The sequence below is a fragment of the Erpetoichthys calabaricus genome, chromosome 1, assembly GCF_900747795.2.
Source record: "Erpetoichthys calabaricus chromosome 1, fErpCal1.3, whole genome shotgun sequence".
Classification (NCBI taxonomy): Eukaryota; Metazoa; Chordata; class Cladistia; order Polypteriformes; family Polypteridae; genus Erpetoichthys; species Erpetoichthys calabaricus.
Genome location: NC_041394.2, coordinates 180,881,891 through 180,898,900, shown reverse-complemented (window position 1 = coordinate 180,898,900; position 17,010 = coordinate 180,881,891). Strand labels below are relative to the sequence as shown.

Sequence of the window (17,010 nt, the reverse complement as noted above, 5' to 3'; positions counted from 1 at the left end):
TGTATGGATAAGAGGAATGAGACAGAGGAGAGGAATCAGATGCAGAACTTTGTTTTGTGGTGCAAAGAGAATTGTCTACATCTTAACATCAGTAAAACCAGGGAAAAGACTTTTGTTGCACCCAAGTACCTTGGTGTCCAGTCACTATTCAAGGAGTGGATGTCAAAGCAGTGCGCTCCTACAAGTACATCAGGATCCATAATCAATTACAGGCTGGATTGGTTTTGGAACACAGAGGAGCTATATGTAAGAAAGGGCAGAGCAGCTTTTTTTCTTTAGGAGACTGCAGTTCTTTAATGTGGAAAGTGACATCCTTCATATCTTCTGCAACTCAATAATGGACCACTGTCAATCTCTATACTGTGGTGTGCTGGGCCAGTAACATTACTTTAAGAGAGGAACTTTGAATCAACAAACCTATAAAAAGGACAAGCTCAATTATGGGATGCACTCTGGAACCCCTGGATGTAGTAGTGAAGAGGTAAAACAAAATGAGTGCCTTTACGACCAATGCTGCACATCCTCTCTGTGACACTTACACTGAGGACTTTTAGCCAACAAATTATTCAGCAGAAGTGTGTCAAGAAACATTACTGGGTCTCTTTATACCAGAAGCAATATACCTGCATAATGCTTCATTGCAACTGACTGCCAAATCAGAAGTTTTCTTTCTTCTTAAATCTTCTCCCTTTTTAGTCATTCTGGTGTGTTTTTAGACCATATCTATTATTTATATATACTAGGGGGCTTTGGCCCCTGCTGGCTTCGGTCAACCAACCCCTGACCCCCCCCCCCCCCCCCAAACGGGACAGGCAACGTGCCGGCCACTGAGCATGCTTGCGTTGTGAAGAGGGATGCTGAAAGCACGTTAAGGTGATGTGGTCGCTCTTCTGAAACCCTCTCTTAAAACGGTGACTCAAAGGGGAAACAAATTTTTTATTACCTCCTCTGTGCTCAATCTGCTGTTGGATTGCTGCTGCTGCCGTGTTGCGTGATCTGAATGCCGCACAGCGCTTCGAACATTTAAAAGCCTGTAGAGCAGCTGTCCTTTTGTCTCACTGCCTTGTCTCGTGAGATGTTAAAGTGTCACTGAGACGGTCACTTCTCGACCCAAGATTTTTTTTTTTATATAATAGAGAGATATACACACATACACTCACATACATACATACATACATACATACTGTATATGCATACATATACATACACATTTATTTATTTATGTACTTATTTATTTAAAGATCTTTTTTACTAACTTTCACCCAGAGGACAAGTACTATCTATTTTTCCAGGCCAACTTGCAGTAGATCATTACCATCATTTTTCTTTGCTGAACCTTATTGGAAACAATTGTTTTTATTGCCCTTCACAACAGCAAAATGCTACATAAGACTAGCAGTATCTAATGCAGCAATAAAGTACGTATGTAGATTAGACAGAGATCAGATCTTCAGACAAGAAGATATTGTTTAAAACCTAAAAAAGTGATAACTGGTTGCAGTAGTTATTAAGAATATAATTAAAATTGTGGATTTTCAAGCAGAAAGATGAGGATTAATGGACTGAATTTTTTCTTTTTAACTTACTGCTGTTAAAACATAGTTGGCCGTGTCTATCAAAACTTATATTAAATACAGCCTGTAATAGGTTACAGTTCGAGTACAAGCATGACAGCTTCAGTCCAGTACCTTCCCAACAGAAGCAAGCAGCTGAAGATGTTCAGGGTCCGTATCTTTACTCAGCCAAAATTCAGAATTATCATCAGAAGCCACTGCAAACTGAAAGATACCTGCAACAAAGAAAATACCGCAAAACTCAAACTGTTTGGTTATAAATATGCAAAGTATGTAAAGTGACTCATCCCTATTTATTAAATAAAAAAATCTTACCAAAATCTGCAGACAAACCTAAACTCAAGCAATTTATTTGAAATCTTTCAATCTGATTTTCAAACTGGCCACAGTATTGAGACAGCATTAATTAGGGTTATACATGACTTTCCTTTGACTGCAGAGTCAGACATTTGTAATTTGTTTATTCTGCTTGACCTGACCCACTGCCTTTGACAATGTCAACCATGGCATCTTGTGACGTTCGAATCTTTGGTACTGAGCTGGCATCGTTCACCATCTATCTTACTTAAAGGTAACAACACTTTGTCTTTGATAAAAATAAATCATCTCCATTTTTGTCTCTTCTGGGGTTTGGAAAGGGTTAGTACTTAGTCCAATTCCTTTGCAATTTTACATGCTAGCCTCAGGTAAAAACTTATGTCCGCACAATGTGTCTTTTCATTGCTTTGCCAAAGACATTAAGATTTATCTCCAGATCTGTCCAAAAAGGCATCTGAGCTCATCACAGGCCACCAAATCCCTTGATATCCAGTGCTGGAAGAGGAAGACCTATTTGCAACTAATTAAAATGGGGGTTGAATATTGATCTTTTTCAAGAAGTTTTTAGTGATTAATATTTTTTTTTATTTTAATGTACAATTATTACTTTAGTTAATTTTATTTTTTTCCTATGTTAATATATAGTAGCTACGGTGGGCTGGTGCCCTGCCCAGGGTTTGTTTCCTGCCTTGGGCCCTGTGTTGGCTGGGATTGGCTCCAGCAGACCCCTGTAGTTCGGATATAGCGGGTTGGATAATGGATGGATGGATGGAATATATAGTAGATAGAGATGACATTGTTCATACTGTGCACTATATAAATAAAATGTATTATTTACATATTACTAATTTCGTGTATTTTGTCTGGTAACTGTAAATTGGTCCTCTCTGAGTAATTCCTTCCCTGTGAAGGAATTGTGCCCCTCCCAAGTAGGTTCCAAGCCTGGGTATGGCACAATTAATTACATAATTACAAGAATACGGTGTGGGAATTAAACTAACAAAAAGGAATTAATGAAAGAACAGAATGAAAGAATTAAAGAAAAAACAGAAAAAGAAAAACTAATTAAAATAAAGGAAACAAAATACAAAAGTAATATAAAACAAACCCCAGGGCCAAAGCCATTGTAGGCATCACTTCAGGTATAGATGCAGAAAAAAAATTAAAGTTTGGGTGGGCGGCTTTCAGCAATTTTTCTACTTTCTAAATAAAAATAAAAGTATCTCACAGGGGGATTAAATATGGATCATAATAATACATTAATAATAATAATAATACATTTAATTTATATAGCGCCTTTCCCATGCTCAAGGCACTTAACAGAGTTTAAGAAAGAATGGCAGGCTATACAGTATATAGCATTGTACTAAACTAGATAAATAAAGAAGAGTAAGACAGTAAATTCAGAGAAAAGCCTAACAGACAACATAATTGACGGTCTAGCACACACACACAGGTTACATGAGCATCTTGACATAGAGGTAAACTGAAAGAAGGGTAATAAAGTCAGGTAGAGCTAAAAGCCTTCCTGAACGGATGAGTTTTGAGTTGGTTTTTTTAAAAGAATTCATGGAGTCAGCTGATCTAATTAATTTCGGTAGGTCATTCCAGAGTCTGGGCGCTATACAGCTGAAGGCCCTGTCACCCTTGGAGTGTAGATTAGTGTGGGGCACAACAAGATTGCCAGAATCAGAGGACCTTAGTGGGCGGACAGGCACATAGTGATGGAGAAGGTCACTGATGTAGTTTGACGCAAGGTCATTTAAGACTTTGTGGGTTATTAGTAGAATTTTATATTCAATTCTGTAAGACACAGGGAGCCAGTGAAGGCGAAGCAGGATGGGTGTTATGTGCTCGCTGCTGCTGGTCCGTGTAAGGACTCTTGTAGCCGAGTTTTGAATAAGCTGGAGCTGTGATATAAGATTAGAAGGGGCACCTGCCAGTAGGGAATTGCAGTTATCGATGTGGGATGTGATAAAAGCATGGACAAGTTTCTCAGTGTTAGAAATGGAGAGGAAGGAGCGAACACGTGATATGTTACAGAGGTGACAGTAAGAAAGTTTTTTAATGTGACTTACTGTATGTGGGCGGAATAAGAAAGGGAGGAATCAAAAATGACACCAAGATTCTTTGCAGTAGAGGCACGTCTGATGAGATCACCGCCAAGGTTGACTGGGAAGGAGCTCATTTTATTAAGTTGCACTTTACTCCCAATTTGCAGGAGTTCAGTTTTGTTGCAATTTAATTTTAAAGAGTTCTGATCCATCCAGGTTTTAATTTCACTGAGATTTTAACATTGAAATAGAGTTGAGTATTGTCTGCATAAAAATGATAACCCAGTCCAAAGCTATGAATAATATGGCCAAAGGGAAGCAATATATACAGAAAAGCAGAGGACCGAGGACAGAGCCCTGTGGAACTCCTTGTATGACTCCTTGTATGACTGGCTTTTTACCCAGCAGGTTTTCCATTCTGGACAGTAGAATGTCATGTCTGACAGTGTCAAATGCTGCACTGAGGTCTAACAGAATTAATATGCTGGTTTGTCCAGAGTCTGCTACCATAAGCAAATCATTGGTTACCCGTAACTGAGCAGTTTCACAGCTGTGCTGTGCTCTGAAACCAGACTGAAAGGGTTCCATCAAATGATCAGAAGTTAAGTAGTTGGTGAGTTGGGAAGCTACAACATGCTCAAGAACTTTTGACAGAAAAGGTAAGTGGGAAATAGGCCATAAATGTTAAGATTGTCAGCATCAAGACCAGACTTTTTTTTAACATTGGGGTTACAGAAGCGATTTTAAAAGTGAGCGGCACAAAGCCAGTGTCAAGGGATGTGTTTATAATTGTTGTGGTGAGGATGGGGTCCAGTACACAAGTAGTCGGTCTCATCTTACAAAGCAGGTCATTAACAAAAGCATATATGATTGGTGAGAACTTAGAGAAAGAGCTGGATGGAGTGGGAAAACAGGGGGAGATATAAACAGATGATGTATTTATGTTAGTTGAATTATTTAGATCTTTAATTTTGTTACGGAAAAATTGGAGGAATTTCTCACAGACTTCAGTAGAAGAGGTAGTTGGGCCAGATGCGGGTTCGAGTAGTTTATTAACTACAGAGAACAAAACCCTTGGGTTCTCATGGCCACTTTCTATTATTCTACCATAATGGGTGTTCTTGGCAGCAGTTAGTGCTTCTCTGTAAGCTCTTTGGTGGTCTGGATGTGCATGGTGAGGCCAGACTTACATGACATTCTCTCAAGGCGTCAGCCAGCTGCTTTCATAGATTGTAATTCTGAATTATACCAAGGAGATGAACGCTTAAAGGAAACAACCTTATGTTTCAAAGGAGCTGTTTTATCTAATGCTGAATGAAGGGCCGTGTTATAGTGGTCAACATGACTATCTAGTGTTGATGGAATAGGTGATGACAGTAAAAGATCAGAAATGGATCCAGAAAGGATAGAGGGACAGATATTTTTAAGGTTTCTGCAAGAAATTTGTCGTTTACAGAAGGTCAGAGAGTCCCAAATCAGTGCTCTAAGTGTTAGCAACAGATAATCCAGATGTACAGATCAGATCCAATATATGACCACCAGAGTGGGTGGGAAAATCAATATGTTGTGTCAAGTCAAAACAGTCCAGTAAAGATAGGAATTCATTTCTCAGTTTAGATGTGGGGATGTCAATATGGATGTTGAAATCACCAAGAAGAAAACCTCTCTGGGAAAAGGAATTTAAGTGGGTTAATAGTTCAGTCAGATCAGATAAGAAGGATGCATTGTATTTTGGAGGACGATAAAGAACAATGAGTAAGACAGGACCCGATTCCATTATTAGTTTAAGAGCCAGACACTCGAAAGACAATGGACAGTCAATTGGGATTCTTCTGATGTTTAACTCCACTCTGACAATTACTGCAAGTCCTCCGCCTTGTCTTGAGCTACGAGGCTCTGTAAGGAAAGTGTAACCAGGTGGTGTCGCCTCCATGACAGACGTAAATTCATTTGGTTTTTGCCAAGTCTCCGTTAAGCACAGCATATCAAGTTTGGTGTCAATGATGAATTCTGACAGCACCAATGCTTTGCCATTAAGAGATCTCGAATTAAACAATGCAATATTAGTTGATGAGACTTCTTTTTGCACAGAGCCGTGACCGGAGTTTATTTTCATATACTGTAAATTTGGCACACTGACACTTCTATTTCCAGGACCATGAGTAGGACGGCGTATTCCTGAGCAAATGCTGCCGGTGATCTTTTCATTCGTAGCCCGGTGGTGGCGGTGACCTGACCCGTGATGTACATATTTCGGGTGCCGCAAAATACCAGTGTCTTTTAGGATATTCCAGTCAGACCATTTGCTCTGGACAAACTGTTTAATATGAAGGAGTTTGTCACGAGAGTATTTTAGCACGATACTGAGCAATACTTATCTGATAGCAGTGGAGAAGCAGCACAGCACAGCGGAGCCGGTGAGACGGACGGGGTGCGGTGGTGCAGATGAGCGGCGATAGCAATGCAGCAGAAAGCATAGCAGGAGGAGGTAGCAGGATTTGGAGGTTCCAACATACCCAGCATTACTTGTTTGTGGCTGTATTACAGGCACAATCACCCCAGAGCCACAAGCCAGGTGGGTGTGAACATCAGATCAGTTCTTAGTCATAAAGCACAATAAAATGAATCGAGAGCAGACCAGCATAGCAACTATAATAAAGGAGACAGATCATTTCAGGCTCGTAGATCACCAAGGTACAAAGAAATGTTTGTAGGTCTCATCCCATGATCCACAGATTCAGTTGTTCCCAGTCAAGGTAAAGTCCATAAAGTCCGTAAAAATTCATCCAAATCCATACAATTCGAGTCAGCTGCATCCACAAACTATACGTGCAATAAAGAAAATAAAACAAGCGTAAAAAAGTACAGGATTAAGGCAAAAAGTGTTGTTAACAGGGAGGAGCGGCTGCAGCATGCGTGTGCCAGCATCCCCTCCTCTGTCTCCCGAGTTCAAATAGTTCAAAGGATACAAATACATTATAAATCTAGAGATAAATATTTAATAAATGTGAATGAGTGGACTGCTGGCTTAAATAAAAAAAAAAATAAATAAATGTTAAAAAAAATCAAAGTACTCTGTGTTGACTACACCACTGAGCAAAGCAAACAAGTATTTTGTGCATGAGAACACCAACAAAAGGGTGCAGACAAAACAGTGCTGTGAGAAATGCACATAGTGACAAATACTGTATGCACAGCTGAGTAGCTACTCTTAACATCTTAAGACAGTAAGCTGTAGAGAAAAGTGCAGAAATTTAACTTGGTGTACACTTACATCAACAACTCCCATACACATTAAAATAAAATTATTAGCTTTAGTGTGATTTTTGTGATTATAAGGATACTACTGTACTTGTTTTAAGTATTCTTGAACTCCTCAAAATGTAATTAATGTCTGATCACAAAAGGAAACTGGAAATGTGATATGTTATGAATTAGCGTCTTAGAGGTCTTGTCTTTGTGATCTGTGAATAGCATATGAGGATAATACTAAAAATATTACATGTGCTAGAGGAAAGATACTTTATGCTGATGTATTAAAATCTGAATGGTAATGTTGTTGTGTAATGACTTTTGTATGTGAACTTTATGTAATAAGTGAGCCTACCCCTTTTAAGGATACTGCCAGAATACTGAAGCAAAACAAAGAGACAGAGAAAAATCCTTGCTATCGAATCAATTTCAGTAGCGGAGCATTCACAAGAATTTCGACAGATAAAGAAGTGCATTAATGGAGAAGCTGTTTATTAAGATTAAAAAAAAAAGAAGACTAAATAAAAATATATTATGTTGGCTATCTACTTAAACTATCCAAACTTGAAATTATTATCCGGCATAGATTTTTGGCCAAATTGCCAACTCCTACATAGAAATCAAGAATTTAATCACCGTCTGCAACAGTTAATACTGCCAATGGGCTGCCTGTTTCTTTGGACTGCACAAGCTCCACATGGGTTTGTGGTCCTTTCTAATTTTCATATACAGTTGTGTTTCTCCACATATTATATTCTCTTATGTTGCATATATACTTTAATTTATATTATTAACATAAAGTAGGTGGTTTGATACTAGCTGCACGCATTTGTTTGCTTGGCATATTTTTCTTTTTTTTTTTTTTTTAATTTTATTTATTAATTTTATTGTAATCATTCCATACAAACAGATCAATTTATAACAAAAAAAAAATTGAAGACAAATCAAATGCCACCCCTGAGAAGGAGAGCTTAGCCAAAGGAGAATTGCTTAGGGTTTTTTAATAAGGCAATAATAAACAAAAGAAAGGAAGAAATATATATAGGTAAATAAAAAATGGAGAAGGGAAATAAATGCGGTAATAGTTATTTCTCTTATTCTAAAATAATATTGATTAGATCCTGCCAGGTTTTAAAGAAATTCTGTACAGATCCTCTAACTGAGAATTTGATTTTTTCCAATTTCAAATAATATAAAATATCGGTTTCCCACTGACTTATCAGAGAAGAGTTAGGATTCTTCCAATTTAACAAAATAAGTCTGCGTGCCACAAGTGTAATGAATGCAATCACCGTTTGCTTGTCCTTCTCCACTTCAAGTCCGTCTGGAAGAACACCGAACACAGCTGTTAATGGGTTAGGAGGGATTGTGACCCCAAGGCTGGTCCAAAATGATGTTAGTTTGGTGCAGGCCCAAAACATGTGACCCAGTGAGGCAGGAGCTTGGTTGCAGCGCTTGAAGGTTGGATCTTGCCCTGGAAACATTTTGGACAGTTTTAAGCGAGACAGATGAGCTCGATATATAATTTTTAGTTGAATAATTCTATGCTTTGCGCATATGGAGCTTGAGTGAATTCTCTGCTTTGCTACCTTCCACTCCTTTTCTGATATATTGATTAAGAGATCTTCTTCCCAATGTCCTCTTGGGTCTTTGAAAGGTAGGGACTCTAATAAGATTTTATATAATGCGGAAATGGTGTTTAATTCCTCGAAATTGAGCAGTATTTTTTCCAGCATGGTGGAGGGTACGAGATGAGGAAAATCGGGCAGTTTCTGCTTAACAAAATTTCTAATTTGAAGATAGTGAAAGAAATGTGTAGCTGGGAGGTTGAATTTGGAACGTAATTGTTCAAAAGATGTAAATATGTTGTCTATATAAAGATCTCTGAGCATTTTAATCCCAAAACTTTTCCAAGTATTAAAAACTGGATATGTTTGCGAGGGTTGAAAGAGGTGGTTCTCTTGCAGAGGTGCCACGGATAAAAGATTCTCCATCTTAAAATGCTTTCTAAGTTGGTTCCATATTCTGAGTGAGTAAAGCACAATTGGGTTATTAGTATATTTGCGATAATTTGCATTTATTGGAGCGCAGAGCAGGGAGTATAAAGAAGTACTACAGGATTTTACTTCTATTGCGAACCAAGCCAGTGTATTTTAATTTTTTTGTGTCCAGGTTTTTATGACTTGTATGTTTGCTGCCCAGTAATAAAACTGAAAATTTGGTAAAGCCATGCCACCTTCTGCCTGAGGTCTTTGTAGGGTCGCTCTTTGGATACATGGGTGTTTTGAGCTCCAAATGAATGAGGTTATTGTTGAATCTAATTGCTTAAAAAAACGATTTATTGATATATATTGGAATGTTTTGAAATAAAAAAAGAAGAAGTTTAGGAAGGATATTCATCTTAACAACGTTAATTCTTCCGGCTAGAGTGAGATGAAGGGTTGACCATCTATGCAAGTCTTGCTTAATTTTTTCCATACAGACGGCGGAATTTTGTTGATAAAGAGCTTTACATTTACTTGTGATATTTACCCCAATATGCTTGGCATATTTTTCATCTAATTTTTTTGTTGCCGTACTTCTGTTGTGCCATCTTAAGCAAGATTTCCTTTCCATGGCTAAGAACGTATTCGTGGTTCTGAGGACTGCCACTTTGCAATGTTTTAATCTACAAATATCTGAAGCTCAGTTATAGAAGTGAATGTTAGGTAGTGCCATGTTGTCCTTCTGCTTTAAATCATTTGGATTGTGGGCTATTTTGAATTTCACATAAAAGTGGTCATAATTTTGTCTAACATCTGAAAGAAGGACTTGTTAATATATAGGGATGCTCTAAAAGAGAAAAGGGAGTTTTAGGAGGATGTTCATTTTTTTGATATTAATTCTAAAAGTAAGATGTAAGGAGCTCCATCTGTTAACATCATGTTTAACAGTTGTCATCATATTACATAAATTCAGTTTTAAAAGATAGTTTTGTTTTCTTGTAATAACAATTCCCAGGTATATATTGTTCTGATACAATTGGAGAAAAGACATCTACCTTAGTCTGGTGTGCAAGAGAATTGGCTAGAAAAAGCACATTCAAATTAATTCTGAATCCAGATATCTTATGGAATTCTACTGGCTAATTTAATATTAATGACAAAGTGAAGTGTGGTTTTAAGATATAAAAACCAATTATTATCAGAAAGTTTAATTCCTGGGTTAGCCTGCACAAATGAAATGGGCAAATAACCTGCAGTAACATCTCTGAAATAAAATAAAGTAAAAAGATAGGAACCATATGCTATCTAAGAATATGCTATCACACAGAAGTTAACTCCTTCGTGTAGTACTCAAGTCTTCTGCAATAACAAATACCCACACAGGTGTATAAATGCACATTGATATCCCCATGACCTGAGATTAGAAACAGGTAACTGTTCCTGTGATTGTCATATAAGGCAACTAAATGAGAATTACATCAAGAGGAAAACAACATTAAAACTCTGCTCCAATAACTGCAAAGTGTCACAAAACAACGAAAAGGCATAACATAAATTACTATATACAGTAGATGCCTTGCCCCCTGTCTGCAACAAACTGAAATTTTGGTATGTCAGAAGGAGCACCATATTTGGTGCAAAACCAAAAGGTCCTATACTAAGTGCACTTTAAACAGCCTGGCTTGCACCAGTTCTTTAGTATGAAGAGGTGAGGAAACTAAAGATGAGTCTATACTAGAAAATTGAACAGCTGCAGACACAGTGGCAAACAAAGAATGCATACTCTGTTTTGTTTATAGTAGAATTGTGTTTGCACAGCTCTGGGCACAACTTCTCTTTGAACATGTCCTTGTTTTGCTGTTTAGAGCATGTTCAGTTGACGCACAGAGGCACGCACAGGACCGGGCAGACACAAAAATCTGAAGACATGAGGTCGCTGACACACACGCCAGCACGACATGAGTATTGATGAAACTTACATCACATGGACCATCACGGATGTGCTATTCCAGACGTAACATACAATATTGTGGTGCTTTACAAATCTGGTTTTGCATAGCACATATCAGCCCTTTCATACTTCTTAATGCATAGGCTATATAGTCCTTGGTAAAACTGCCATATTCCTTCAAAATTCATTTTGGGATCAGATTTTTCTAAGCTAATGCTGTGCTCTTTCATCTACAGGTATATTAAGAAAACATTTTTAAACACTTTTTGGGAACCTTGAAAGTATCATTCTCTTCCTAATCCAATTCTAAATGCTGCTTCATTCACGTCAAGCACAAGTTGGTTTTCTTTCTAATTAAAAACAATGTAAGATAATTGCCACATTTCTAATTTCTTTTTCTTATAATAAATGGCTTTAAAAATCACTTTGAAAAAAAAGAAGCAGTTTCAATGTCGGTGATGCTCATTTTAGCTTCCTCAGTCAAACAGTTTACATGCAATCTGCATCTTAGTTGGCTTTTACACACACTGAGTAAAACAATAAAGCATAACGAAACAAAAATATTCAGCCATCTGTATTTTGTAGCAACTGTAAAAGAGGAAAACAAAAAGACCCATTTAACACATCTGAAAAATCACAATTGATTTTGTTTAGGCTTCTAATGCGCTTTACATGTAAAAAAAAGAGGCAGTGCTAAGCATGCCTTACTCCTATTTCTCCTTTTCGAACATATAATTGTGTGTAGGCATAGACTGAATTTTCAAGTGTCCAATTCAATTTTTTATGCTTTACAGAAGCACTGTAAGCAAAAAAAAAAAAAGAACATTAACAATAATAATAAAACAAAATAGTAAAAACGGTACAAATGTTCAAACACAATCCAGAGTTATTACCCAACATTGATATTTACAGCGTACAGTACTTACATTTAGCATTAATATTTAAGTCTTCATTTTTGGGTAATTCGGTTGCCCTACTTGGTAGTAAGACTATCTGGGGTTACAGTTGATGATAATAAGCATCTGACTGAAAGAGGAAAGCCATGATGACTGTATGATTGAAAACATTTTTTTGGCTCAACAAAAGGATTGCAAAGACTTTAGGAAAAATAGACCTAGGACAGTTCAGAAAAGGGCGTGGGTGGCATAAACAAGAAAAAAAAGTCCTAAAAAAACATTTTATAAGGAAGCAAAGGGTAAAGAAAACCTAAAAGATTAGACCACTCAAATGAATTTCAGAATAAAGAGGCATGCTTTCATGACTGCAAAGCAAATAGCAAAAGAAACATAAGATGCAAGTTGTCTGGCTGATTTAAAAATGAAGAAGGGGAGATTATGATTGTAAGTAATGGGATCAAGAAAAGATGGAAAAAATGCATTGAGAAGTTGCTGAATGTGGACTACAAATGGAACAACAATGATGACTGTGAGTGACACGCAAGGCTTTGCTGTAGGTTCTTGAAACAGATCGAAAAAAGACAGTGATAAAGCAGAGAAAACAGACGAAAAAGTAAACACAAATAGTGAAGGCATGTGAAGGTCGTCAGGTTGAAGGTTTTACAGACCTTTGATGCTTGTTAGGGAATGAAAGGTTTGGGAAACTAAAAATGAAATATACACATACTGATTTACACATGAAACAATGATACACTGGACTCTGGTATTGACAATACATCACGCTTTTGGGAAAGGCAATGATGCTATTTGAAAGAGTACTAGGGGGAGAATGTTGAAATGCAACCCTGAATTCTACCTGCAGATATTTTTTATCTCAAGCCAAAATGAAGTTTTTTTTTTTGTTTGTTTTTTTTTGTTGTTTTGGTTTTTTCAGTCCTCCTGGTCATCTGACCTTACCTTTTCCTTTGTTAGATACTGTATAATATTATTGTCTAATCTTGTTTGTTTATATTTTATGTTAACTTCCTTTTTATTTTATCTTGTAAAGCACATTGAGCTACATTGTTTGTATGAAAATGTGAGGTATAAATAAATGATGTTGTTGAATTGGATTTGCAGGGCACAAACATGTTAAATCTTTGTTGGTTTTAGAAAGGAACAGCAAGTCATTTAATTTGCTTATGCATTATTTGTACAATCTGGTTATAACACAGTTGCAATGGATCCTAAATGTGATTTTTTTTTATAGATAAAGTTGTCAGCAGTAACAATACAATGTATATAAAGAATGTCAAAACATTTAAAAATATAAATCAATCACAAGTTACAAAATCATTTTGCAGATTTTAATGTAACTGGGGACAAAGAAATTGTAAAGATTCCATAGCTTTTTAACCTAATAAAACTTACTCCAATCTTGAAAAAAATGAAAATATCTTCACTAAGTCTTATTTTGCATTATATTTGCAAGCCTGTCCTTAAAACTGCATTAACTGATGCTTTAGAAATTTACTATGTTATGTCACATTAAAATTCTGCTTCTAGTGATTTAAGTCAAATGATGCGACAATTTTCCTCGCATTGGTGACAGTACAGAGATAACAGTTCAGTGATAACTAAAATTCACATACAATAGATAGTAAAAACATGTTTTTAATCACAGAGTATTTTAAAATTAAACAATGGTCAAAAGGCAGTAAATTTCAGGAAAAGCAGGCCCATAATCAATCAGTAAATATGTAAGAATGTTATGCATAAAAATAATTATATTGAATAAATCTCAACAACATCAATCCATGAGGCTATATTAGAGAGCCATCAGCTAAAGTGGCAATATATGATAGTCACAGCAATTTCTCATTTTAGTAACTAACAATTGTTTGTAAATTCAGCAATAGCCCTGGGTTGACTATCAGATTTGAAGGGCTACACTAGGTTCATGAAGATACTAGGCAGACAAAAGAAAACACACTTATAATAACAAGAGGGTGCTGAGCATACAGCATAATATAATCAGAATATTGCATTTTTCTGCTTTTGCAGCTGCAATTACCAGTTCATCAATGGTACAAAGGATACCTTTTTATTTATTAATAATGCCTTTATAAAATGTATTTAGCATACATGCCGAGAACAAATTTGAAAATGTAAAATAATTTTTGATACCGCTGTATTTTTATGAAAACAGTGAAGTGACAGGAATGTTTTAAATTAACAGTATCTAGACCTTCAGTTTGACTTCAAATTTTAAAAGGTTTCCTTTCAGAGGAACTCTACTCACCAGTGGCAAAGGGATGGATGTATCCAAATATTCTAAGACCATAGTTTGTCCAGCTAGGTGCCACTGCCAGTTTTTTTATAGTTGTCCGTGTCTAAAAACAAATATTTAAATATGAGAGATTCTGTTTAAGAGAGATTCTGTGCTGCTTCCAAAAATAAGATAGACTGTATTTACATCATTTTCAATGTTTGACGTATATATTGTATAAATGGTATATTATAGTTCAAATTATAGACAGAAAAAGAAACCTTTAATCAATATCTTGGACTTCATAATAAAAACATTAAATAAAATAATGGATCTAAACTACAGTGTATTAGAAGTGAACCAAAATAACTCTGCACAAAAACTACACCATTTGTACAGGGGTGAGGCCACAAATTGCACAGTGAGGGGCTGGGGTAACAAACCTAGTAAGCAAGCCACAATTCTAAGAAGATCCAAGAAAATGGACCATCTGATGCAGAACTCTCATTACATATATTATTAGTGTGGTGTGTCATAAGTTGTTGCAATTTCATAATATTTTTGATTTACTAAACTAAAAAAGTAAACCAGACACATACCCAAAAAGGGAACAATAAATCACCTTCATAAATAATAATCAATAAGCACATCTTTGTACTAGCTAAATTAACAGCAACAGAACTAATATAATCCAAACAGCTGCTGGAACACATGGAAACTGTCAAGACAGTGTGGCAATCGGCTGGGAGCGGTAGCCAGCCGGGATGCCTTGAAGAGGGATTACGCCTCCTCCGGACCACGAGGGGGCAGCCGCCCTGGTTGGTATGGGGACCACGTGAATACAGCATGGAAGCTCAACCCTATAGGGGCCCGTGGTCACCGCCAGGGGGCGCCCGGATGCCTGAAAAGCCCTGGACGTCAGCACTTCTGCCACACCCGGAGGTGCTGACAGAAGGATTACCAGGGACACCCGGAAGTGCTGGCGGAAGTGTGATCGAGAGGCACCTGGAGCACGTCCTGGTGAAAATAAAAGGGGCCGCCTCCCTCCATTCGTCAGCTGGAGTCGGGTGGAAGAGGACAGAGCTTGGAGGAGAGGAGTGGAGGCGGTCAGAAAGAGAGGCATTGAAGAAAGAGCCCTAGACTGAGGGTGATTGGTGCAGGGGCATTGGGATGTGTGTGATAATTGTAAATAGTTCAATATGTACAATAAACATGTGTTTGAGTGTAAACCATCAGTGTCTGCATGTCTGTGTCCGGGCTGTTTCCCACAATTGCATCCCAGATGGGACTCTCCACCTGTTTCAGGGCAGGGACCCATCTACAAAAATAATTTTGTGGACAGCCCGACGCAGCAGGAGAGCCCACACATGTACCGCAGTAGTGGTACACGCACAACCCCGCAAGAGCGACTCACCCGGGAAACCGCCGACGGTTCGTGGAAGCGGCATCCCCACCTGATACGTGAAGACAACATCCGGCATAGCAGAAGTGCAGCGGATTCCCACAAGCGCACCGCCGCTGAGGACGCCTGAGACGGGATTGCATCTAGCAAGGCCACGCAGAGGAAATCCCCTCAGACAGACGAGATCCAGGAGGTAAGTTCCCTGCCCAATGGCAGTCGGCCCTGGGGGGCCAGACTTTGTTTGTGTGTTGCAGGCAGGGACTACCCGGATCCACATCAGTGGCAGACGCGTGCCAATCTGCGGGGCTTTGTCAGCGCGGTGGCACCAGGAACAGCTGTGGAGGAGGAGCCCAGCTGCGGAGCTGCCCAGGGGCTCACCACCGCATCAGGGGCTTGAAGGGGATGATGTCTGAGAACCAGATATTGTCTTCCGTCCACCCCAGAGGGCAGGTGAGGGATTGGTCGGTGTGTGTTGCGTGCCCGCCGATGGTTGGGCGGAGGCAGGACCAATTATATGTCCATTCTGAGCAGGGGAAGGACCCAATTGGGCAGAGGAGAAGGCCCCACAGCACGCAGCCAGCTGGTAGGGCTGAATGAAAGGTAAGTCCACCACCGGCTGACGGACTATGCTTGCTGGTGGCTCTGCGCGAGCTGGAGGATTGCCTTCAGCCCGCAGAGTCGCTGTTTCAGGTAATACTGTGGCGTATTGAAGCAGCTGGAGGGTAAGGAGGCCGCGTCCGTGAAGACGCTGAGACAGTGGGTGGAACGGCGCGACACTGGATTCTCCGGCCAGAGCGGCATAGCGGTGCGGCGAAAAGAACCGCGGAGGCAGAGGGAAGCCCCGAAGTCGGCTGAGGTGACGAGGGTGTGAGCGGTCCCATCAGATGTCCCAACCCGGGGGGCACAGAAACCCCGGAGGGGGTGCTGAAATGGCAAATGCCGGGGTGCCGGTCGGAGGGGGGAGCGTTGCCTGTGTGCGACACGGAAGAACGTCCAGTGGTGTTGTCCAGGCAGTGTCTCCGCCCCTGTTTCTGCTTTCTGTGTTGCAGGACCGGACCCTGGAAGTGCGTAAGTAGGACCTGCTTCGTGGGAGACCAGCCCTCGTAGGACGGGCCACTGGTCCCTGTGGGTCTCAACTGGGATTGGGGCAGTGTGGCGAGTGGCTGGGGGTGGTACCCAGCCTTGACACCTGGAAGGACCGGAAGAGGGATTACGCCTCCTCCAGAAAACAAGGAGGCATCCACCCTGGTTGGTATGGGGACCACGGGAACAAAGCATGGAAGCTAAACCCTACAGAGGCCCGTGGTCAATGCCAGGGGGGCGCCCGGAT

General features: G+C 39.2%; 1 protein-coding gene across 1 annotated transcript in view; it reads right to left on the bottom strand.

The window, feature by feature from the left end:
* The window catches only part of b4galnt3b (beta-1,4-N-acetyl-galactosaminyl transferase 3b), a 216,277-nt gene that overhangs the window by 66,056 nt on the left and 133,211 nt on the right, over positions 1–17,010 (bottom strand). The window contains exons 5-6 of the mRNA XM_051930747.1: positions 14,312–14,402; positions 1,689–1,789 (exon numbers count right to left, since the gene is read on the bottom strand). Coding sequence (XP_051786707.1) covers positions 1,689–1,789; positions 14,312–14,402 — 192 coding nt within the window. The remainder of the gene's footprint in view (positions 1–1,688; positions 1,790–14,311; positions 14,403–17,010) is intronic.